General features: G+C 40.1%; 1 protein-coding gene across 8 annotated transcripts in view; it reads right to left on the bottom strand.

Moving 5' to 3' along the window:
- Positions 1 to 2,351: 2,351 nt before the first annotated feature.
- Positions 2,352 to 21,622, bottom strand: part of pcif1 (phosphorylated CTD interacting factor 1) — a 138,997-nt gene continuing 119,726 nt past the window's right edge. For 3 of the 8 annotated variants that reach the window (XM_072239253.1, XM_072239263.1, XM_072239246.1), the window contains 3 exons: positions 18,096 to 18,189; positions 12,115 to 12,290; positions 2,352 to 11,652 (listed from right to left, as the gene is read on the bottom strand). In XM_072239253.1, the coding sequence (XP_072095354.1) occupies positions 11,430 to 11,652; positions 12,115 to 12,290; positions 18,096 to 18,189 (493 nt within the window). In that variant the 3' untranslated portion in view covers positions 2,352 to 11,429. Of the gene's footprint in view, positions 11,653 to 12,114; positions 12,291 to 18,095; positions 18,190 to 19,385; positions 19,549 to 21,622 lie in introns of those variants that run through there. The other 5 variants (XR_011882703.1, XM_072239269.1, XM_072239277.1 and 2 more) reach the window with 5 other exon arrangements.

Below are 21,622 nucleotides of genomic sequence, written 5' to 3'. Positions count from 1 at the left end.
GAAGTAATGTCCTTCAAGCCACGTCAGAGTTGACGTGCATCCGAAGTCGCCTCCATCCTTGCTCAGAATTGTTTCTCCGATAAATGTGGCCTCATCACAGCAGAAGAGGAGGCCATGGACTGACATGTCAGAATGGGAATGGGAAGTAGGGTTGAAATGGGTGGCCACTGGGAGATCCCACTTTTTCAGGTGGATGGAACATAGATGCTCAGTGAAGCAGTCTCCTAATCTACATCAGGCCTCACCGATACACAGGAGGTCACATCGGGAGCACCAGACACCATAGGTGACCCCAACAGACTCACAGGTGAAGTGTCACCTCACCTGGAAGGACTGTTTGTGTCCTGAATGGTAGCGAGGGAGGAGATGTAGGGACAGGTGTAACACGTTCCACTGGCAAGGATAAGTGCCAAGAGGGAGATCAGTGGGGAGGGATGAATGGAGAAGGGAGTCACATAGGGAGCGATTCCTGCAGAAAGTGGGGGGAGAGGGAAAGATGTGCTTGACGATGGGATCCCATTGAAGATGGCGGAAGTTATGGAGAATTATGCGTTGGTTGCAGAGGCTAGTGGGATGATAGGTGAGGACAAGAGGAACCCTCTCCCTGGTGGGGTGGCAGGAGATTGGAGTGAAATGGAAGAGATGTGGGTGAGGGCAACATTGACGGTGGAGGAAGGAAGGCATCTTTCTTTGAAAAAGGGGATCATCTCATTAGTTCTGGAAATAGTTATGTTTACGAGAAAATCTGGACATGGAAGCAGCAGTATGAGAGAAGGGAATTTCTAAAGGACTCATTCCACAACCTCTAGGGAATCACAGGGAAAAGAGAGAGGTGGAGTCTGTGGAGGATGGAGTGGAAAGAGTGAGCAAGGCTGGAAAGAGGCTGTGAAAGCAAGAGCATATCCAAAGGTTTCATAATCCACTACCTCTTACAGCACCTTTCCAATTGCTGGAGTATAGTACAAATACAGAAAAGAGCAAGAGAGAAAGGGAGGGGACATTGGGAAGGTGCTGAGAAGGAAAGGTTGGAGATTATGGCATAGGGAAATGAAAGATTGAGAGATGAGCAGCCTCACTGCCATCCCAAAATGACAAGAATGCCATACATCAACTGCAAACAACAATTTCTGAGAACACGTAGCATCCCTGCTGGCAGAGAGGAACCCAAGTCACAAATTCTAAAATTCTGCTGCCCTACAAAAAAATTATCTTCACTTCCATGAAGAGTTGGAAATCATGATTCCAGCCAATGGACCTGATCTCAAGTCAGATATTCCAGTGCAATATCACTCAACAGATTTTTCAGTCTTTTTCACCTCATCACCCATCAACCTTCCCACTGGAATGGAACGAATTTATAAAGTAATGAGAATTTAGTAATTCTCATTTATTAATGAGAATAAAGTAATAAAGTATTCAGAATCAGAAACAGTTCCTCCAGCATTGTGTGTTGCTCAAGTCTATAATTTCTGTCTTATATGATGTGTTTTGCTGCAGCAGTGCCATGCAAAGACTTAAGTTACTATAAATCACAAAATAATTGAGTAGCACAAAAAAGGAAAACAAGGTAGTGTTTATAAATTTGGGGTGGGGGTTGGGGAGAAGCTGTTTCCGACCAACATTCCTTGCACTCCAGAACTCCAGTCACTGAGCTGCAGTATGTAGAAGATGCTTACCCATGTGCGCACTTGTAGACTGAACATAAAAGATGTTGTTGGTCCATTTACCAAAGCATAGGAAGGGCCTCATGTTCAACATCCACGAGACAAAGATTCTCTACCAACCTTACTACACTGCTCTCCAATGAGGTAGATGGTGACACCCTGCAAATTGTGGACCACCACTTGTCTCTCAAGAGCCACCTCTTGGAGAAGACACTGATGGTGAAATTCAGTGCTGCCAGCCCAACGTTTGGCCAACTAAGGAAAAGTGTTTGAACATCAAGAGCTCAAGCAAAAGTCTCGTGGTCTATATCTGGAAACAGTGATCCCTGCTTTCCTGTACACTTCTGCATGAATTACCTTAAGGCATTTCTCCCAAGCCAATGTTCTGAGACTCTAATTATCCTCAGGTTATTCCATTGACAAGCTCAACTCCAGACTCCAGAACATACACTCCATCTGATCTCTGTCATGAGAAGATGGATAGAGGAAAAGATTCAAGAAATATTCAAAGCCTCCATGAGAAAGAAAATGAACACCCCACAGGCTAAGAAGAGGGTTAATGTTTCCCTTCACTGTGCGGGCAGTGTCTATGAACTGAGCAGTGAGTGCCTGTGCTTCAGCAGAGAAGGAAGTGGTCAGTCACATTGTCCGACCTTTCTGCTGACAGTTAGACAAGTCCAATGCTGATTCAAGATTCAAGATTGTTTAATGTCATTTCCAGTACACAAGTGTAAAGGGGAACAAAATAATTGTTACTCCGGATCTGATGCAGCATAAAAAAATGCACTAAGATGAAGAACACAATAATTTTAAAAGAAACACAATATTATAAATACATAAGATAGCTAATATACGTAGATTGTTTGTATGTCCATAAAGTGATGCTCGGTACAGGAGTGTCTGTACATTGGTGACTGTTAACAGGAAATGATAAAGTAGTGGTGGTCAGGGGTGTGGAGTGCTGGGTTACCAGGTGGAGGTATTGATCAGCCTTTCTGCTTGGGGGAAAGTCACTGCTTTTGAATCTGGTGATCCTCATGTGGATGCTACATAACCTTCTCCCTGTTGGAAGTGTGAGTGATGGGAGATGGAGATTGTTTCGTGCGGTGCTGGGTCTTCGCCTGGCTGTTTCTCTCTTCCTCCCATCACTGCCGGTCATCTGGCTCTGGGGCTCCAGAATGTACTGTTGCTGGATTGTGCAGCACGCAGCACCCATGTACAATGTTCTGGAGAGCACCCTTGAAGTGATGGGTATATCTGAATGAAATCTAGAGGATGCGATTAGCATTCTCCTTGATGCTCCTGAGATGGTGTGGCTTTGTTCATCTCTCTGGTCAAAGGCAGCCTTGAAGAGCTACAAGTGCTGTCAGGCTTCATTGTGTTAACTACAAGGAACAACTTCTAATATCCAGCACCTTTACTTTCAGTGAGAGGCAGCCTTTCTTTTTGATAAGGTCATTACTCTGAACCCCATAAAGGCACAAGACAATAGTTCCCATCATCTCTTCTCCCAACACTTCATTACTCCTCTGACTAACAGTCTTGAACTTCCTTAGACCATAACATATAGGGGCATAGTTAGGCCATTTGGCCCATTGAATCTGCTCTGCCATTTCTTCATGGCTGATTCAATTTTCCTCTCAGCCCCAGTCTCCTGCCTTCTCTCTTTATCGCTTCATGCCCTGACCAATCAAGAATCTATCAACCACTGACTTAAATATACATAAAGACTTGGCTTCCACAACTGCCTGTGGCAAAGAATTCCACGGATTTACCACACTCTGGCTAAAGAAATTCATCCTCATCTCTGTTCTAAAAGGATGCCCCTCTATTCTGAGGCTGTGTCCTCTGGTCCAAGATTCCCCCACCACTCTATCAAGGCCTTTCAACACTTGATAAGTTTCAATGAGGTCCTCCCTCATTCTTCTGAATTCTAGTGAATACAGGCCCAGAGACATCAAACACTCTTCATATTGCAAGCTATTCAATACTGGAATCCGTTTTTGAACCTCCTTTCAACTCTCTCCAGTGTCAGCACATCCTTTCTAAGACAAGGGACCCAGAACTGCTCAAACTTCTCCAAGTGAGGCCTCCCAAGTGCTTTAGAGAGCCTCAACATCACTATATTCTAGTACTCTTGAAATGAATGCTAACATTGCATTTGCCTTCCTCACTACAGACTCAATCTGCAAATTAATCTTTCGGGAATCCTGCACAAGAACTCCCAAGTCTCTTTGAGCCTCAGGTTTTTGAACTTTCTCTCCATTTAGGAAATAGTCCACCTTTCTTTTCTTTTACTAAAGTGCATGACTGTACATGTCCTGGCACTGTATTTCATTTGCCACTTCTTTGCCCATTCTCCTAATCCTTCTGTAGCCTCTCTACTTCCTCAAAACTATCTGCCCTTCCACCTATCTTTGCAGCGTCCACAAACTTTGCGGCAAAGCCATCAATTCCATCATCCAGGTCATTGACATATAACATAAAAAGCGGTCCCCCCAATGCAAACTCCTGTGGAACACCACTAATCACTGACAGCCAATAAGAAAAGGCTCCCTTTATTCACACTCTTTGCCTCCTGATAATCAGCCACTGCTTTATTCATGCTAGAATCTTTTCTGTAATACGATGGGCTCTTAACTTGTTAAGCAGCCTCATGTGTGACACCTAGTCAAAGGCCTTCTGAAAATCTAAGTACACAAAATCAACCGATTCTCCTTTGTCCATCCTGCTTGTTATTTCTTCAAAGAGTTCCAACAGATTTGTCAGGCAAGGTTTTCCCTTGAGGAAGCCATGCTGATTATGGCCTATTTTATTATGTGCCTCCAAGTAATCTGAAACCATACCCTTAACAACCAACTCCAACATCTACCCAACCACAGAGGTCAGGCTAACTGGCCTATAATTTCCTTTCTTTTACCTCCTTATCTTCTTGAAGAGTGGAGTGATATTAGCAATTTTCCAGTATTCTGGAACCATTCCAGAATCTATTGATTCTTGAAAGATCATTACTAATGCCACCACAATCTCTTCAGTCACCTCTTTCAGAACCCTGAGGTGTACACTATCTGGTCCTGGTGAGTTATCTACCTTCAGACCTTTCAGTTTCCCAAGAACCTTCTCCCTAGTAATGGTGATATCACACACTTCTGACCCCCTGCCACTCTGGAACTTCCACCATACCACTAGTGTCTTCCACAGTGAAGACTGATGCAAAATACTTAATCTGTTAGTCCGCCATTTTTTTTGTCCCATATCACTACCTCTGCAGCATCGTTTTCCAGTGGTCTGATATCCACTCTCACCTTGCTTTTACTCTTTATGTATCTTTTTTAACTTTTAGTATCCTATTGGCTAGCTTACTTTTGTATTCCACCTTTTCCTTTTCAATGACTTTTTCAGTTGGTTTTTAAAAACTTCCCGATCCCCTAACCTCCCACTAATTTTTGCTGTATTATATGCCCTCTCTCTGGCTTTAACTTCTCTTGTTAGCCATGGTTGTGTCTTTTTGCCTTTACAACAGTTCTTCCTCTTTGGGATGTATCTATCTGGTGCCTTCCCAACTGCTTCCAGAAATTCCACCTTTGTTGCTCACTTTCATCCCTTCCTGTGTTCTTTTCCAATCAATTTTAACCAACTTCTCTCTCATGCTTCTGTAATTCCCTTAACTCCACTGTAATACTGATACATTTGAATTTATCTTCACTTTTTCAAATTTCTGGATGAATTCAATATTATGATCACTAACCCAAAGGGTTCTTTTACATTAAGCTCTCTAATCAATTGCAGTTCATTGCACAACACCCAGTCCAGAATAGCTGATCCCCCTAGTGGGCTCAACCATGAAATGCTGTAAAAAGCCATTTCGTAAGCATTTTATAAACCAGGTCCAATGCTTACCCTATCCTCTGAGTACCAAACTCTCTGTTGTATCCACTACCTTGCTCACATCATGAATCAAGACCACTTTAACCACCAACCTGCATCCCACAATCATGATGATATCCACACCCCCCACCTCTCTGGCTGTTGTCACCAACTACAGCTGCGCAGCCATTCTCCAGGCCTGGAATCCCATTCCTCCGCTAGCAAACTTACTGTTCATTGTAATAAACAAAAGCCAATCATCAATGCCATGAAATTCCAACAGCCTTATCTTGCCATCAGGTACAGACTCTGCCCCCTGTCCCCCCAGAACAAATACTCAGCAAACACTGGCAAGAAGGACAAACACTGACTCCTCCTCCACTGTGGGAACAAATACTGATGAATAGCTCAGTGGTAGTGAGGAAATACAGAACAGCTTCCAGGGACATAGAGGGGTCGAATAACGGGCATGTATATAGCAGGTAGATAACTTGGAAAAGTATGAGGTCATCCACTTTGGTAGGAAAAGCTAGGAAACTGGAGTATGTATGCTTTTTTGAAAAGTGTGAGACTGCACGACTCATTGCAAAAGGATTTCATTACAGAAATACAGATTATCTTTCTACAATGATGCAGGGACCTAGAGAGATAGCAGCTGGAATACTGTGTACCACTATAAACCTCCTTACTCAAGAAAGGACACACCAGTCTGGTGATACCCCCAAGACAGACAAACAAAACACAAAATGCTGGAGGAACTCTGCAAACTAGGCAGCATCTATAGAGAGGAATAAACAGTCAATGATTTGGGCCAAGACCCTTTCATCAGGACCGGAAAGGAAGGGGTTAGAAGATAGAATAAGGTGGGGCAGGGAAAAGAGTACAAGCTGGCAAATGATGGGTAGGTGAGGGAGAAGTTTGGTGGGTGGGAAAGAGGGATGAGGTGAGAAGCTTGGAGGTGATAGGGTTAAGAGATAAAGGGCTGAAGAAGGAATTTGATAGGAGACAAGAATGGACCATGGGAGAAAGGGAAGAACACCAGATGAAGTTGATGGGCTGGTGAGAAGAAAAAGGGTGAGAGGGGAGGCAGAATGCCGAATGAAAAGAGGAAGTGGGGGGGGGGAGAAATTACTGAAAGTTAAAGAAATTGGTATTCATGCTTTCAGACTGGAGCCTATCCAGACCAAATGTAAGGTGTTGCTTCTCCAACCAGAATGGCCTCATCGTGACAGTAGAGAAGACCTTGGAAGGATGTGTACCTTGTCCCAATCTACGACAGGGTGATTTCAATCACTACCCTACACTAGGATTGACTAGTAGATTATTGTGTTGGTGAAAGCTTTCAAAGGATGCTTATTACAATCTTGTAACTCACTAGTATGCTGGGAATTATATACTCAGAGCCATATTGCATGGATATACATTTTTTTTAAAAAGAGACAAGTAAATGCCAAACCACAGCAACTTTTGCAAAACGTTGGCATCACAAGCTAATCTTCATCCATATAGCTTCCGCCAGACAAGTGAGGAGAAAGGATAACGAGGGCAATGTTTTTTTAAACAGAGGTGTACATTCTGTTTTAGGTGCACATATGAACCAAAGCTACTATTTCCATGCTTCTGTTAGCTCAATTGTCTGGTTATTGAAATAAGTACAGGGATGGGTATAGTATCTTCAGAAATCCTTATACTGGCTATTAGCTGGTCTTCTGTTTGCCTGAAATGAAGAAATAGACTAAAAGATCTGTGGGGTAAAACCCAGTGAAGTTACAATGAATGAGAGGAGGTAGATGACCAAGGCTCGCTTGGTGTTTCAAAGAGCTAGTTACTTATAGGATGCAAGGAATCTTGTTTTTAAAATCTTGGCAAGTAATGAGTTAAAAGGAAGAAACTGAACAATGAGCACACATTAGAGCAGTTGGAATGCAGCAGTGTCCTGAGTAACAAAATGAAAGTTTGTTCCTCAGGACGTTGAAAAACATCCGAGTTTTTTAAGCACAAGAAACAACCTACTCTTGATTTCTGTTCAGCAATTAAAGAGCTTTGAGTTTGGGAAGTAAGTTTCAGATTTTAGCTTTATAGATAGTAACTTACCTCGAGTGTTATGAACAGTTTTGGGATTCTTATGTAAGATGTACTGGCATTGGTGAGGGTTCAGATGAAGCACACAAGGATGATTCTGGGAATGAAAGGGTTATCGTATGAGGAAGTTTGATGCCTCTGGGCCTGTACTCCCTGGAATTTAGAAGAATGAGGGGGGAATCTCATTGAAACCTTTGAAATGTTGAAAGGCCTAGACAGAGTAGATGTGGAAAGGATGTTTCCCATGGAGGGGGAGTCTAAGGCAAGAGGGCACAGCCTCAGGATAGACGGACATCCATTTAAAACAGATGCAGAGGTATTTCTTTAGCCAGAGGGTGGTGAATTTGCGGAATTTGTTACCACAGGCAGCTGTGGAGGCCAGCTTGTTGGATGTACTCAAGGTGGAATATGATAGGTTCATGATTGGCCACGGCATCAAAGGTTGCGGAGAGAAGGCTGGGGAGTGGGGCTGAGGAGGAGTGAAAAGGATCAGTCATGACTGAATGGCAGAGCAGACAATGGGCCAGATGGCCTAATTCTGCTCCTATGACTTAAGATCTAATTTCTTAAGGTTTGCCATCCCACGCCAGGTTTAGTACTCAAGACCACAATTTGGAGTTCATGAGGTTAGAAGGCCAAAACAGAGAAGGGGTGATGTGGATGCTTTCTGCGAAAACAGGTGGAATGAACAAACACAAAATTTCAATACTTAAAAAAATGGGATCAAGATGCAGTCACATGAGATTGCCGATACTAGAATCTGGAGTAATAAATAATCTCCTGGAAGAACTCAGTGGGTCAAGCAATTCTTTTGGGGTGGGGGAAGAATTGTTGATATTTTTCCTTTCACCTCACACTTGCTACTTGGCCCACTGAGTTTCTCCAGCAAGTTCTTTTATGAGCAAGGTGCAGTGATTCAGCTACTGACAGGACCGATCAATGTGTAATCAGAAGCAATGCACACACACCTGTAGAAGAGTGGATAGGGTCAGATGGTCAATAGGCATGGTTCAATGAATGACAATTGCCACATTAATAACATAGAAATGTTCACACTAAAACATAGACAGTAGAAAGTAAAAGGGATAGAGACGTTCTGCTAAAACTGGGTGGGATAAAAGAGGGTTTTAAATAAGTTAATATACCTGTGGAATACTGGGAAGGAAGTACCTCAATCATACAGTATTCCAGATAGTGCATATTTTACAGTGTATGGGAAGCCCCACACTAGTATATAGTGGATGGGTACATGTGAGGGAAGACCAATTCTATAGAATGGATGGGGAGAGTTGAGTGAAGATTGGTTCTGAAAAGTGTTTGGAAAAAGGTTAAGTAAGACTGGCTCTGAACTGTGGATGTGGAGAGATGATGGAAGGCTAGCTTTGTATAGTGAAATGCGGGGGCGGATGGGGGGGGGCGGTGGTGGAGTCGAATGAAGACCAGTTCTGTATTGTGCATGGGGAGAGATAAAGGAAGACAGGTGCTCTTAATAAGACTATGCATTAAGTGCAAGACTCAAACCATGTGGACAATGGTGCAAGACATTGCCATAGTTGAAGGATTTGAAGAATATCCAACATGTTATACTCAAGCTAAAGGAGTTTGTTGTCAAAACCCTAAACTTCATTTTTCCTTATCACACTTGCTAGTTTTATATAATCCACTTTATTAATTTATGAATTTAATGAAGGAACATTGTTGAAGAATTCCTTTATGTGAAAATTATGCTGACATCATATGAAAAGAACTATTGAACCACAAGCAATGTGCCATGAGGCAACAGAGAATTAGGAGTCGATAGGACAACACAGAAGCACTGAATGACAGACATCACAAGGAAGGAGCAAACATGGGCAACACCAGGTGGCAGAACAGCACAAGAGCACAAGGTGACAGGTCAGCAAAGAACAACAAAACAACAGGGCAATGTGGGGCACAGGATAGCTGGATGATCTCATGTTGAAATAGTATCAAACAAGGAGCCACAATTTAAGAAGACAGAAAGGATGCATGGAACAGACAATGCTGGAAACTGTGGTTCAGACACAGAGGAAATCAGTTTCAGGTTCATAGGTTCTCTTGAAAAGTTTCCAGTCTGAAACATCAACTGTTCCTCTCTTCATGGATGCTGCCTGAACTGCTGAGTATTTTCAGCATGATTCTGATTTCCTGCATCTAGTATTTTGATTTCACATGGGTTACATCATGGGCCATTCTACACCAGGTTTCCGAGAATAAGCTGTATTTTATCAAAAAGCACAAAACTGAAAATTTTTAAACAATTTGGAAATACTCAACAGATCAGGGCAGGTCCTACACAAAAAGATTAACATATCAGGTTTGTGACTCTCCTGACAAAGGTTCACAAGAGGGTTGACAGGCTGACCACATTCACCTTGCTTATATGTTATATTTATATATTAAAAAATCTTTTTCTAGCAATTAAGTCATTTTTAGTTGTCCCCAAAAAGCAGTAATTACAATCACACTCAACTCTTCACTTTGCACAGTCGCTGTTTCAAAGTTTTGTAGTAGGAAGCTGCTTATCCAACCTGATGCTGTGTACTGTTACAGTAATACTGTCATACAATACTTAGAATGCACCTTTGCCCAGATCAGCCAGGTCCCCTCACTTGCCTGCATTTAAGTTCAGACGTGTTTCAAACCTGGACTTCAGCTGTGTGACGTATTATCCAAATCCTTAGTGCAGCTGAATGAAAGGAGTACTATACTTGAACTAAATGGTATGAGGTAACCACCATTTCCCCACCATTCTGTAACTTATGTGAACCTTCCATCTGATGCGACAAAAGTGGAGAATGAGTATCTCTGGTGACTGGCTGTGCTGGGGCTTAGTGCTATGGTTGAGACAATGCATGGACAGCAATATCTTATAATCTCAGTTACTCTGTGACAGGATATCTTGTTAAACACTTCCAGACAAAGCATCCCTGTATTTAACCCTTCACTGGGTGGCCCAAATAAGAACATTGAGTTCATCACTTGAAGCTGAGCACTGACTGAAAGTACAGAGCTCCCTTGTATTCTATCAAAAACTCCATATCCACAGCATGCTGCACATGTGGGAAACTAATCATGCTGACTGAGTGCACATTGCAAGTCTCCACAATCTTTATGAAAGAAAGCTTTCACAATAGGGCTCTGAGCTCTCGTCCCATCTCTTTGTTCTCTTCCTGTAGTTTTCAGGATTTCCCTTCACAAATTCATCATATTCCCCTGTGTCAGTGAAGGATTAAATGCAAAGATGGACAGTACACACTAGATGACATACAATTGCACACTCAAGTGCATGAAGTTGTCTTTGAACAATTCAGAGATCATCTACATAGGTCAACAAGAAGCAATACTTCTTAAAAGGACACCAATGAATTCCTATCCATCACTTTGTACATTTAAACTTAATTCTCAGCAATATAAAGAAATTCCTATACACACGGCATTAAAATGGAGAATGTCTACAGCCACTATTTGCAAAGTTTACAAAAATTAGACAGAATTGCATAATCTCAAAAAAATAAAAAAAAGCTGATAAAACTGACACAGTATTCTGTTATGAAATATTTTCGTAGAATATATTACACAAGACACATTCTGTTTCTCTCTCCTACATACCTTGGTAAAAATAAAAGCAACAAACAAAACATTAAGAATCCAGAACTGTAGTTCTGCTTAGTAACACTGTACATATCTACATTTCTTGCTGGTGATGACAATAGTTCTGCAGCTTGTTTCAAGTCAGTCTGTTTAAAATAACATAGAGCATTAGCTCTACATGCTCTCTTTATCAATCACAGTTCAGTGGTGCTCGGTGTTGCTGCTATGGTCCCAATTCTGTTCCTGGTCTTTTTCACCAGATGCCACAGAGGAGGACGAGGAAGATGATGACTTCCCTGTTATTTTATAAGCTGCCATTAACTCCTGGACCCGCTCTGGAATAGGCCCCCATTTTGCAAAGCCAGCATCATTCTGCAGGAAGATGAGAGCTGTGGAGTGCACAGCTTTATAATAGACGTCTTCCCTGAAAGCAAACAAGACACATTTCATCTCACCTCACATCATATCCAGAGCTCCTAAATAAAGTAACAAATTACTAAAAGGAATGCACTTAGTTTTACACAAGGCCACCCCAACAACTATACTGACTCTCTGGCACCCTCACCGCTCTACACTAATGCATCTTCCTGCACCTTCCCCAAAAGCAGTGCCCCCTCCCCCACATACACACACATCATTTGTTCCATGCCCTCATCTAATTACAATCTCAACACCTCAGTCTGACCCTGACTGCCTCACACCCACACCTCTCACAGCTGTCTTTCAAACTACGACTCTCCCTCACCCTGCAACTCCCCTGGATGCTTTCTCTCCTCAACTGTTCTCTATTGTTGTGATGTCACTTGCCCAACTCTCAGTCCATCCCGTTGGATGCAGGAGATAAATAATTCAATAAACCTGTCGCTCATGTTCGTACAAAACTTACTTTTTGCAGATGTGTTGCGCTCCACTTCTGTACTCATGCTCATAAGCTGGGACTAGGATTTGGTGGCGCTTGAACTTGCTCTCCTCCATCCGGACCAGAGCTGGTGTTGGAGGGTTTCTCCATTCTGGGATGAACACAACGAATGACAGAGGCTCGCTTGAACTCCTAAGCAGGTTCTGAATGAGGAAGAAATTAACAGGGATCAGTTAATAGTAAAGAAAAGATGTTTCCATTTCACAGCTTTCAGCAGCAGGTCAAGCCAATATCTTTCTCAATGGATGACCAACTCTTCAACCTACCTTCTCATCAGACACATTGACTCTAATAATTTTGATAAAAGTTCAAGTTTAATTCTGTTCTCTGTGGAAAGAGAGAAAGAATTAAAATTTCAGCTCAAAGACCCTTCATCAGAATTCAGGTCTGATGAAAGGTATTCAACCCGAAACAATAACTCTGTCTTTCCTCAGGTTCTCTGCAACTTGCTGAGTGTTTTCTTTTTATTTCAGATTTCCAGCATCTGCTGTTTTTGATTTTCATTAATTTTGTTTCCTTCTTGACAGAGCCACCTGAGTTACTGAAGGCTGTCAGCATTCTCTATATTTATTTTGCTAGGTATTGGATTGAGTAGAGTTTTTGATCCTCCCTCGCTATACAAGGTCTATTCACTTTGATGGTGCAACATTACTTTCATAAACAATTTCTTACTAAGTGGCCCAAGTCAGCTTTTGGTCAATGATGAGTCCTCAAGGAACTTTGTAGATGCCGCTATGTTCCTGGCTGTTGTAACTTCATGCCTAACTATGAATGAGGTTCAAGGCCTGTTTCATTTTAACAAATATTAACAGGAAAAGGATCTTCCTAAAGATGCACCTCTCCTTAAATCTAAATTTTGTATCAACTCGGTTTCAGTTTATATCTGCTTATTTTGTTCAGCTAGTTGGATGTCTTGTTTCTAAACTTGTTGTGCATTTCTGAACAATGCTTTGCCAAATTTTTAACATGATTGTATGCTCCCAATTTTCATTTACGTTGACATATTATTTCAGATTGGTCTTTAAGCGATCCTAGCATCCTTTGAATAGTGCATTAAGGTTCACCTCACAGGCAGTGCTTTTATGGTCTCATTTTTCTAAGAAGGAAGTAACTAAAATTTATAAGGTTAGTGTAAGTGATGTTGCTCCAAAGGGATGTTTTTTAAACTCTAGTTTTTTTGTGAACTTAATGCCCATCCCCTTGCATAACTAGCAAGACCTCTCACAAAGACTACTAGCTTTAAACAATCTATCATTTTCTACATTCATGAGTGGCTTCCTTGATAGGTAAATCAGTCCATTGCAGACAGTTATTATTAAATGAAAGACTATATTTTCCAGGACTTCCTTCTTCAGACTGCAAGTGAAGCCACGTTTATTTTTTTAAAAAGAGTCTGTGAAATGCTATATGATTACTTGGAAGTCCCTTTCTATGTGGGACAAGTCACAACCATTAATAAATCAGTCATCAAACACCAATTTCTCAAAGATCTGCTCACTGTAACATTTTAGGATACCTACTGCAAGTATTTTTTTAACCCTGCTTTGACAAGCTGGACAACTTATAATGCATCTCCTGTGTATGTTTGATTAGATGGCAATCATTGTATTTCTGGGATCATTTATTTTGCCCATGAACAAGAAAAGAACCCACAGTCTCTGTCCGTTAGTTTCTTCCTGTGTCATACACCACTGGATGTATTGCATTTTAACCTGCCATTTTCCATCTGGTGAGACTGTACTAACTTAATAGCATTATGCAATAACAGTTCCTTAACAAATGACACTAAAACAGGACTTCGAGGTAGATGATCCATGATCTACAAAGGAGTTTCAGTTTAGTAATATGGTTAAGCCCAAGTGTCCAAGGTTTGAGTCTTGAAGATATGATTCCTTCAGTCAGGCTACCAAAAATTATTTGCATCATCTTGAAGAATTCTTCATAAAGCTTTTTCACAGGACTGTCAGATTTGTCTATGTAAATTTTTCTATGCAACTTACTTTGGTGTTAGAGGCAGCTCCTTCAACTGTGCATAACGGAGGGTCTAATTCACAAAGCAATTCATGCTTTCCATGCTAATTATAGCAAACTAGTCTCAACATTTATGGATTTTGATTTTTTTTGTCTCATATATTACAATAGTACATTAAGCCCAATTGCCAAAAGCTGTATTCATAATGCCAATACGATTTTCTAAAGCTGACCTTCAACCCCAGCAGCTTTAAGTTTGGTGATTTTTAATTGGGTACAACTTTTTAACTTTGTGATCTTCAAAACAGTTATCTAAAGTTCAAGTATATTAAGAAAAGCTGGTTGCCTATCCATAACACAGCTCCTGTTGTAACTCATTTTCCAATTGATTGGTATATGATTTAGTAATTACAGTATATAATTGTATGACTGTTCTATTATGTTACTTTACATGTATGGAATCTTACAGTACTAGTAAAACCTTTAACAGTTATGATATTGCTTGTGACTTGGAGATTGCAGTGATAACAACAGTTCACCTTGTGATTTTTGGGTTTGCAAACTACACAGAGATACAAAGTGAAGTATAATTGTGGTCCATGCACATTGCTGACAAATCTGAGACTTTAACTAGCTTAGAAATGGAGGTATGTCCTGTGACTGATATTTTGCTCTTCCAAATACCGGTAGATCTGACTCCAATCACCTACATCTTCCCTATAACAATGAATATACAGTAGTAAACATATAGAGTTTGGTAGCATTTCTGGCTGAAATAAACAAATTATTTAAAAGTTATAACACTACCTTAACAAAAATAACTGGGGGATGTTTAAATATATTTAATTATTTTGTAACTTGTAATAATTTTTATGTCTTGCACTGTACTGCTGCCACAAAACAACAAATTTCATGACATACTGTATGTCAGAGATAATAAACCTGATTATGATAGTTAATAAATTGAGGGCAAATTTTATCTCTTTAAGAAGAAAGGTTGCTATTCTACTAATGCAACAGAAACATGGTATGGGTGAGCAAAAAAACTCTTAAAGAGGCCATGTCTTTTCCTTTTTCATCAACTTGATTTTTGAGCATTTGTACTGCTCATTTCTTACAGCTCTTGCCTTTTTGTTTTTACAAGGTCTTAAAAGAGGTATCTAGCTAACTTTGTCCTTTCTACATCCTGCTAGTTTCATTGAGAGAATCATTTGACCTAGCAGGAGGATATCACCAGGAGAGAATAACAGCTTGAGCTCTTGCTATGTCTAATTCAAATGACAGAACCAATCCATGGTCTGCATCATGAACCATGAAAATAAGGGAAGTTTAACGAAAACAATCACCATTTTTGTACCACATAGTGAGGATCAGATTGAAGATTGAAACACTGAATAGGACCAAATTTCAAGGTGACCAGAGTCTATAGGTGCTCCAGAATTTATGATCCTCAATTTCTCTGCTTTCAAGTATCTTACATCTCTTCAGTCCTTAATTCTGGCATACTGTGATTCCTAATTTCCTTTAGCTCTCCAATACTGATCATGCTGCTCAGGTCTTAGGTAATGGAACACCATCTCTAAGAATTTCTATTTCTCTTACCTTCTTTAAGTTGTTTCTTAAACCTGCCTCCTTGCCCAAGCTTTCAGCCATTTGTCTAGACTCATACTTAAGTAGCTAAGTGTCACTCTCCTTCTGCAGCATTACTGCAAAGGACTCAAGAAGTTTTGCTAAGGTATTAAATTTTAAACACAGTAATACTGCAAAATGCATTGAGAGCACTAATTTGAATAACATCTGTGGAAATTATTGGCTAGTTTTACTATTTGCCCCATTAAATGAAAGGACTAACGTTAATGTAGTGTCTCTTGTATCCTCAAAATACTACGAAGTAAGTCATAGCCAACAGTGCTCTTGAAGTACAGCAACATTAATCATCTTTCAACAATGGAACGTTGGAAGTGTGGAATATGCTACAGAGCATCACCTTCTCTTCCACAAAGATTGTGATATTTATCTAGGTGCTCTGGTTTCCTCCCACAGTCCAAAGCTAAACCAGTTAGTTGGTTAATTTGTCCCGCGTAGGTAAATTGTCCTGTGATTAGGCTAGAGTTAAACTGGTGGGTTGAAGGGCTTGTTCTGCCCTGTATCTCCAAATATAAATAAACAAACAAACAAACAAACAAACAGGGGAGGGCCACACATCCTTCAAACTGGAGCTGAATCTTTGAAGAATGATGTGTTAGGAAGGATTTTTTTTCATACTAAAGGCAGAGACAATGTGCAACTCTCTCCCAAAGAAAGTGGTTGAGAAGATCAGATGAAAACCTCAAAACAGAAATGGATAATTTTTTGATAGCATTCAGCAATTTAAAGACAACGGAATCCAGACAGATGAAAAGATATAACTTGGCCATGATCTGGTTGCCTGGCAAATAATACGAAAGGACTGACTGGTCTCCCTTTTTCTCATGCTTCTAATGTATTCAGTGAAGAAATTGGTGCAGCTAGCAAGACACAACATTAATATCAGCCCTTTCATTTAATGAAACTAGCTTGTACATCCTATTATCATTGATACTGGGAGAGAAATAACAAACATACACCCACAAAAGAACCATTTTATTTTAATTTTGAATCGTGGAAACACACAATTTTCAATGAAGGCAGGTTGTTTTAGTTTCTGATGGTCTGGGGATATTACTAGTGTTTAGCCCTTTTATGCCTGAATCTCCCAAGAGTGCTCAACATTGAAACTGATTTTTCATTATTCACAATCCAGCTTCCACCTCAATGGTGCCACATCTTGTGACTGTGAAGCTAATCTGACCCCACACCCAGCAAATCTAAAGTCTTGGGATTCTTGCTAACATCAATCATGCCATTAAAATGCCATTTCTAATTGATCTGTAAGAGCCAGTGGTACAGCCACTATTACAATATGTTACTGATTAGTGCCTTCTATTCCATTTTTGGAATGTTAACCTAAGTTTCACGTATCAAGATAAGATGTTGTCTGATGGACGTTGAAGTGTTTTTCCATTGTGAATATCAGCTGAATCAAGGGAAAAGGGACTTTCAAAGCAAAATGGAGCTGAGTTTTCAGATAAGCCTGAATCTTATTGCATGGTACAACTGATTCAAGGGCCAAATGGTTTAATCTAGTTTTTATTTCTTATGTAAGAAATAGAACAGAATTTAGGTACAGAGAAGAACATGAATGAATCTAATCACAAAATTACGAAGATCAGAGATAGCATTCTAATAGATTTGGTGCAGAGGTCCCCATTTACTAACCATCTCATGAAGGGACCTTTTGTGCCTGATGATGCAGAGTAGAGAGACATTGTTACAGAATTATGCTTTGTATCCTGGGAGTTTTTTTTTAAATAGAGGGTTGACTCAAATCATTAAAATTATTGAGGACAAATAAATTAGGATTAATTATTTGAGCAGCCACGACAGAGTTTTGGCTTCCTCTCTAAATGAAGGAAGCTGCGAGTGGGAATGAATGCAAAAGGTTTATATTTCTCTGAGTTAGATCTCCCTGTGGAACACCATACTGGAGAGTAGTGAAAATCAACCCAGTCATCATGGTTCTCTACAGATGAAAGATATGAGAGAAAAGCTGAAGGATTTGAGGACAATATGAACTGTGGGAGATTTTGAAATGGTAGATGATCCATATTAAGAACTGGGACAACTATGCCATAGTATCTGCTGGCCTGTTCTCATGCAAGGTACATGAAAGCTGACGAAATATAATGTTTCACAAAAAAGGAGGTAAATAATATTCTCCTCACAATCTGGCCGCAAAATAGAAATGAATAATTTCATGCAGTGATGCTAATCTGATCTATATCTCACTATTAAAGTTCTTGTTCCTTGAAACAAAACACTTTAACTATGTGTTAATGCAACCCTTTGACCTACCCTTGGTCTACTTTGCAATACAGGCTAACACCTTGGACCCTCACCTCCATATGTGTGACCATACTGTCCATCAGCTCTTCACCAAACGGAGGATTTGCTTCAAAGGAGCCGCTGACTGGTGAGAAAGTCAAGAATGAGCTGTAAAGGAGAAAACAAGCAGCAACTTTCACACAGTTCAGCGTCAGCTCTACAGACAGGTATACAAAAGGGACAACACATAGAGGACTGTGGTAGAATCATTTACCCACAACAAAATCCAACTTCCATCCTCAGTGAACACAGCGATTAAACACTTCTAGCACAACCCCAGAAATCTGGGCCTCAAAGCACAAAGCCAGGAATTTGATCTTCACCCACCACCAGAGGGACTTGTCCCTCACACACAGAAGTGAAGAAATCTCACATCTAATCTCTCAGAAAGCATAAACCAGAGAAAATGGACATCATTACAAAAAGAAACACAAGGACCTGACTCTCAGCTGCAGGCCAGTCTTAGAGATCTGCTTATTACCTCACATTAGACCTGGGATCCCACATTCTCACAGTACAACTCTTCTAACTACAAATAAGCTCTCCCAAGTATAAGTTCTCTCTCTCATAAGTAATAACCATATAAATTTTGTGTATAAACTTACTTCCTTCTGAGAATAAAACATCACCTCACTCAAGACTAAACACCCACTTTATTGTTGATAAATTCTCATTTCACTCTGGAATTTTTCTTCCCCTATCCTGCAAATATAGTTTTTTTCTGTTTTAACACTTCCACTTTAGAATATAAATCCATCTTCCTTTGATCAAAAACTTGCTAACCTGAACATAAACCTTTCTACTCTGATGATAAGCTTTCTGTCCTGAGTATAATTCACCTCCTTTCTGAATGTAAATTCTCTCTATGAGCAAAATCCTGCCCTCCTCTACATGTACATTGCTTCTCTCCTACATACTATATCTTCTCTCATTTTGGGCATCATTGTCTCCATTTGACTATAAACCTTCTCTCCTAGACAATTAACCCTCATCTGTTACTGCACAGATTACCTCACTGAACATAAACCCTCTTTTGTCCAAGGTAGAACTCTCTCCTGGAGCTTAGGAAAATAGAGGGCTATGGGTAACCCTAGGTAATTTCTAAGGTAAGGACATGTTCAGCACAGCTTTGTGGGCCAAAGGGCCTGTATTGTGCTGTAGGTTTTCTATGTAACATTGGATGAAGTTTGTGAATAAAGTTTCTGTCGTTTGAGCTTAAACCAACTCTCTAAGCAAAATTGTTCTTTATGTGAACATAAATCTGCTCCCCTCTAAGAACTGAAACTTTGACAAATGTAACTCACAGGTGCTGCTGGATCCAGAGTTTCTCTAGCAGATTGCTGGTGTGTTCTGTAAGAACTCTTACTTCTGCTTTTAAATCCAATTATTTGCGTAAAATTCGATCTCCTGAGAACAAATCCTCTCCTCCACAGCATGGTTACAGCAAAATAGAAGTCATACAACCTGCTGAGAATATACTAACTTCATGTAAAAGCAAATCACATTAATTCCACTCTACTACCCACCTCCCATTACCCCTCAATTCCTTTCCTTTTTGATTCGAATTGCAATATTGAAACAGTACAAGCTACTGTTCCAACCTATACATTTCATTTACTATATCAGTCACTTCCTTCATGTTACTTTTGGTTCTTTTGTCACTTAACTTCAATGTACACGGCCTATCAGTGAAACAGCTTTTACCTGAACCTGTCTACACTGGATGTGATTCCAAATAATTAGAGTAATAAAACACCACAGCACAGAAGCAAGCCATTTGGCCTATCTAGTCTGCTGAAATATTATTCTGCCTACTACCATCAAACCACACCTGGACCATTGCCTTCCCATCCAAGTACTGACCCAAACTTCTCTTAAATATTGCAATCAAACCCACATCTATTACTTCTGCTGGCAGCTTGTTCCACACCTGCACCACTCTGAGTGAAACTCCTCCTCAGATTCTCCTTAAGTATTTCACCCTTCACCTACAGGATGACCTCTAAATCTAGTCTCAAAGAATCTCAGTGGAAAAAGCCTGCTCGAATTTACCCTATCTATACCCCTCATAATTTTGTACATCTCTATCAGATCTCCCCTCATTCTCCTACACTCCAGGGAATAAAGTCCCAATTTATTCAACTTTCCCTATGACTCAGGTCCTCAACATCCTTGTAAATTTTCTCTGTATTCTTTCAATCTTATTGATATCTTTCCTGTTAATAGGTGACCAGACCAGCACACAATACTCCAAATCTGGCCTCACCAATGTCTTATACAACTTCAACATAACAATCTAACTCCTATACTCAATACTCTGATTTATAAAGGCCAATATTCTAAAAACTCTCCTTACATAAACTCACCCTGCTCCATTCATAAGCACTCTCTCAATACATACATATATACACTGTGCTCTTAGTATAAGTCCTTCCTCCCTGATCCTTAATATAAAGCTTCTCTTTGACTATAAGCTCAACAATGCCAGGTAGAAGCCTTCAAATCTCTGATATTATTTTCTAAGCAAATCAAAGCATCATCTCTTTTCTAAGCAAATTCCCTTCTCAATCTCTATAAAACCCACTTGAATAGTAACTCTTACTCCTGCATATAAATGCTCTTCTCAGAAGAGATGAGAAGTAAAAACACTTCTCATCTGAGCATAAACTGTCTCCTCTGAGCATGAATTCAATCTGCTAAGTGTAAATCCTCTCTTTTGACTCAGTTTCTACAGACACTGCTTTCTATCCTTAATACACTTTTATATCCCTCATGCTGCTTTTTATATCTTCAATTTCACTATTTAAATATCTGTCAAGTACCTGAAAAATTTAGATAATATCAATTGCATTTGCATGATCAAAATTTCCTGATATATCAAAATTCAATTATGTTAATGAAATACAATTTACCTTTAATAAATCCACGTTGATTCTTTTATGAACCCAATCTTCTCTATATTCCTTTTACTGTTTCTCTGATTATTGTTTATAAAATTCTCCAAGCAAGATGCTCATTAACCATTTTCGAATTCCTTAGCACCTCTTGCTCGAAGACTAACTGAATGTTTTGGGCAAGCCTTTCCACAATTGCCATCACCTCTCTCATCAAATTAGGTTATGTCCTATTTTTGACTTATTTATTTTAAGCACAGTCGAACTTTTTGATACTATTTCCTTATTAATTTTTATCCTTTATTTCTACTACCTCTGCTACTGTGAGATATTTTAGTTGATTCATTTCTTCCCCTCTTCCACCATCCATGGTGTTCTAAATTTTGTTCCTCTTGCTTTACCACTTAGGGAGTCTCCCTACCTTATAGACAATAGGTGCAGGAGTAGGCCATTCGGCCCTTTGAGCCAGCACCACCATTCACTGTCATCATGACTGATCATCCACAATCAATACCCCGTTCCTGCCTTCTCCCCATATCCCTTGACTCCGCTATCATTAAGAGCTCCATCCAACTCTTTCTTGAAAGCATCCAGAGAATTCGCCTCCACTGCCTTCTGAGGCAGAGCATTCCACAGATCCACAACTC

Source organism: Mobula birostris, chromosome 2 (genome assembly GCF_030028105.1).
Source record: "Mobula birostris isolate sMobBir1 chromosome 2, sMobBir1.hap1, whole genome shotgun sequence".
NCBI classification, from domain to species: Eukaryota; Metazoa; Chordata; class Chondrichthyes; order Myliobatiformes; family Myliobatidae; genus Mobula; species Mobula birostris.
The sequence above is the reverse complement of the archived record's forward strand: the minus strand, read 5'-3'. Positions and strand labels throughout refer to the sequence as shown.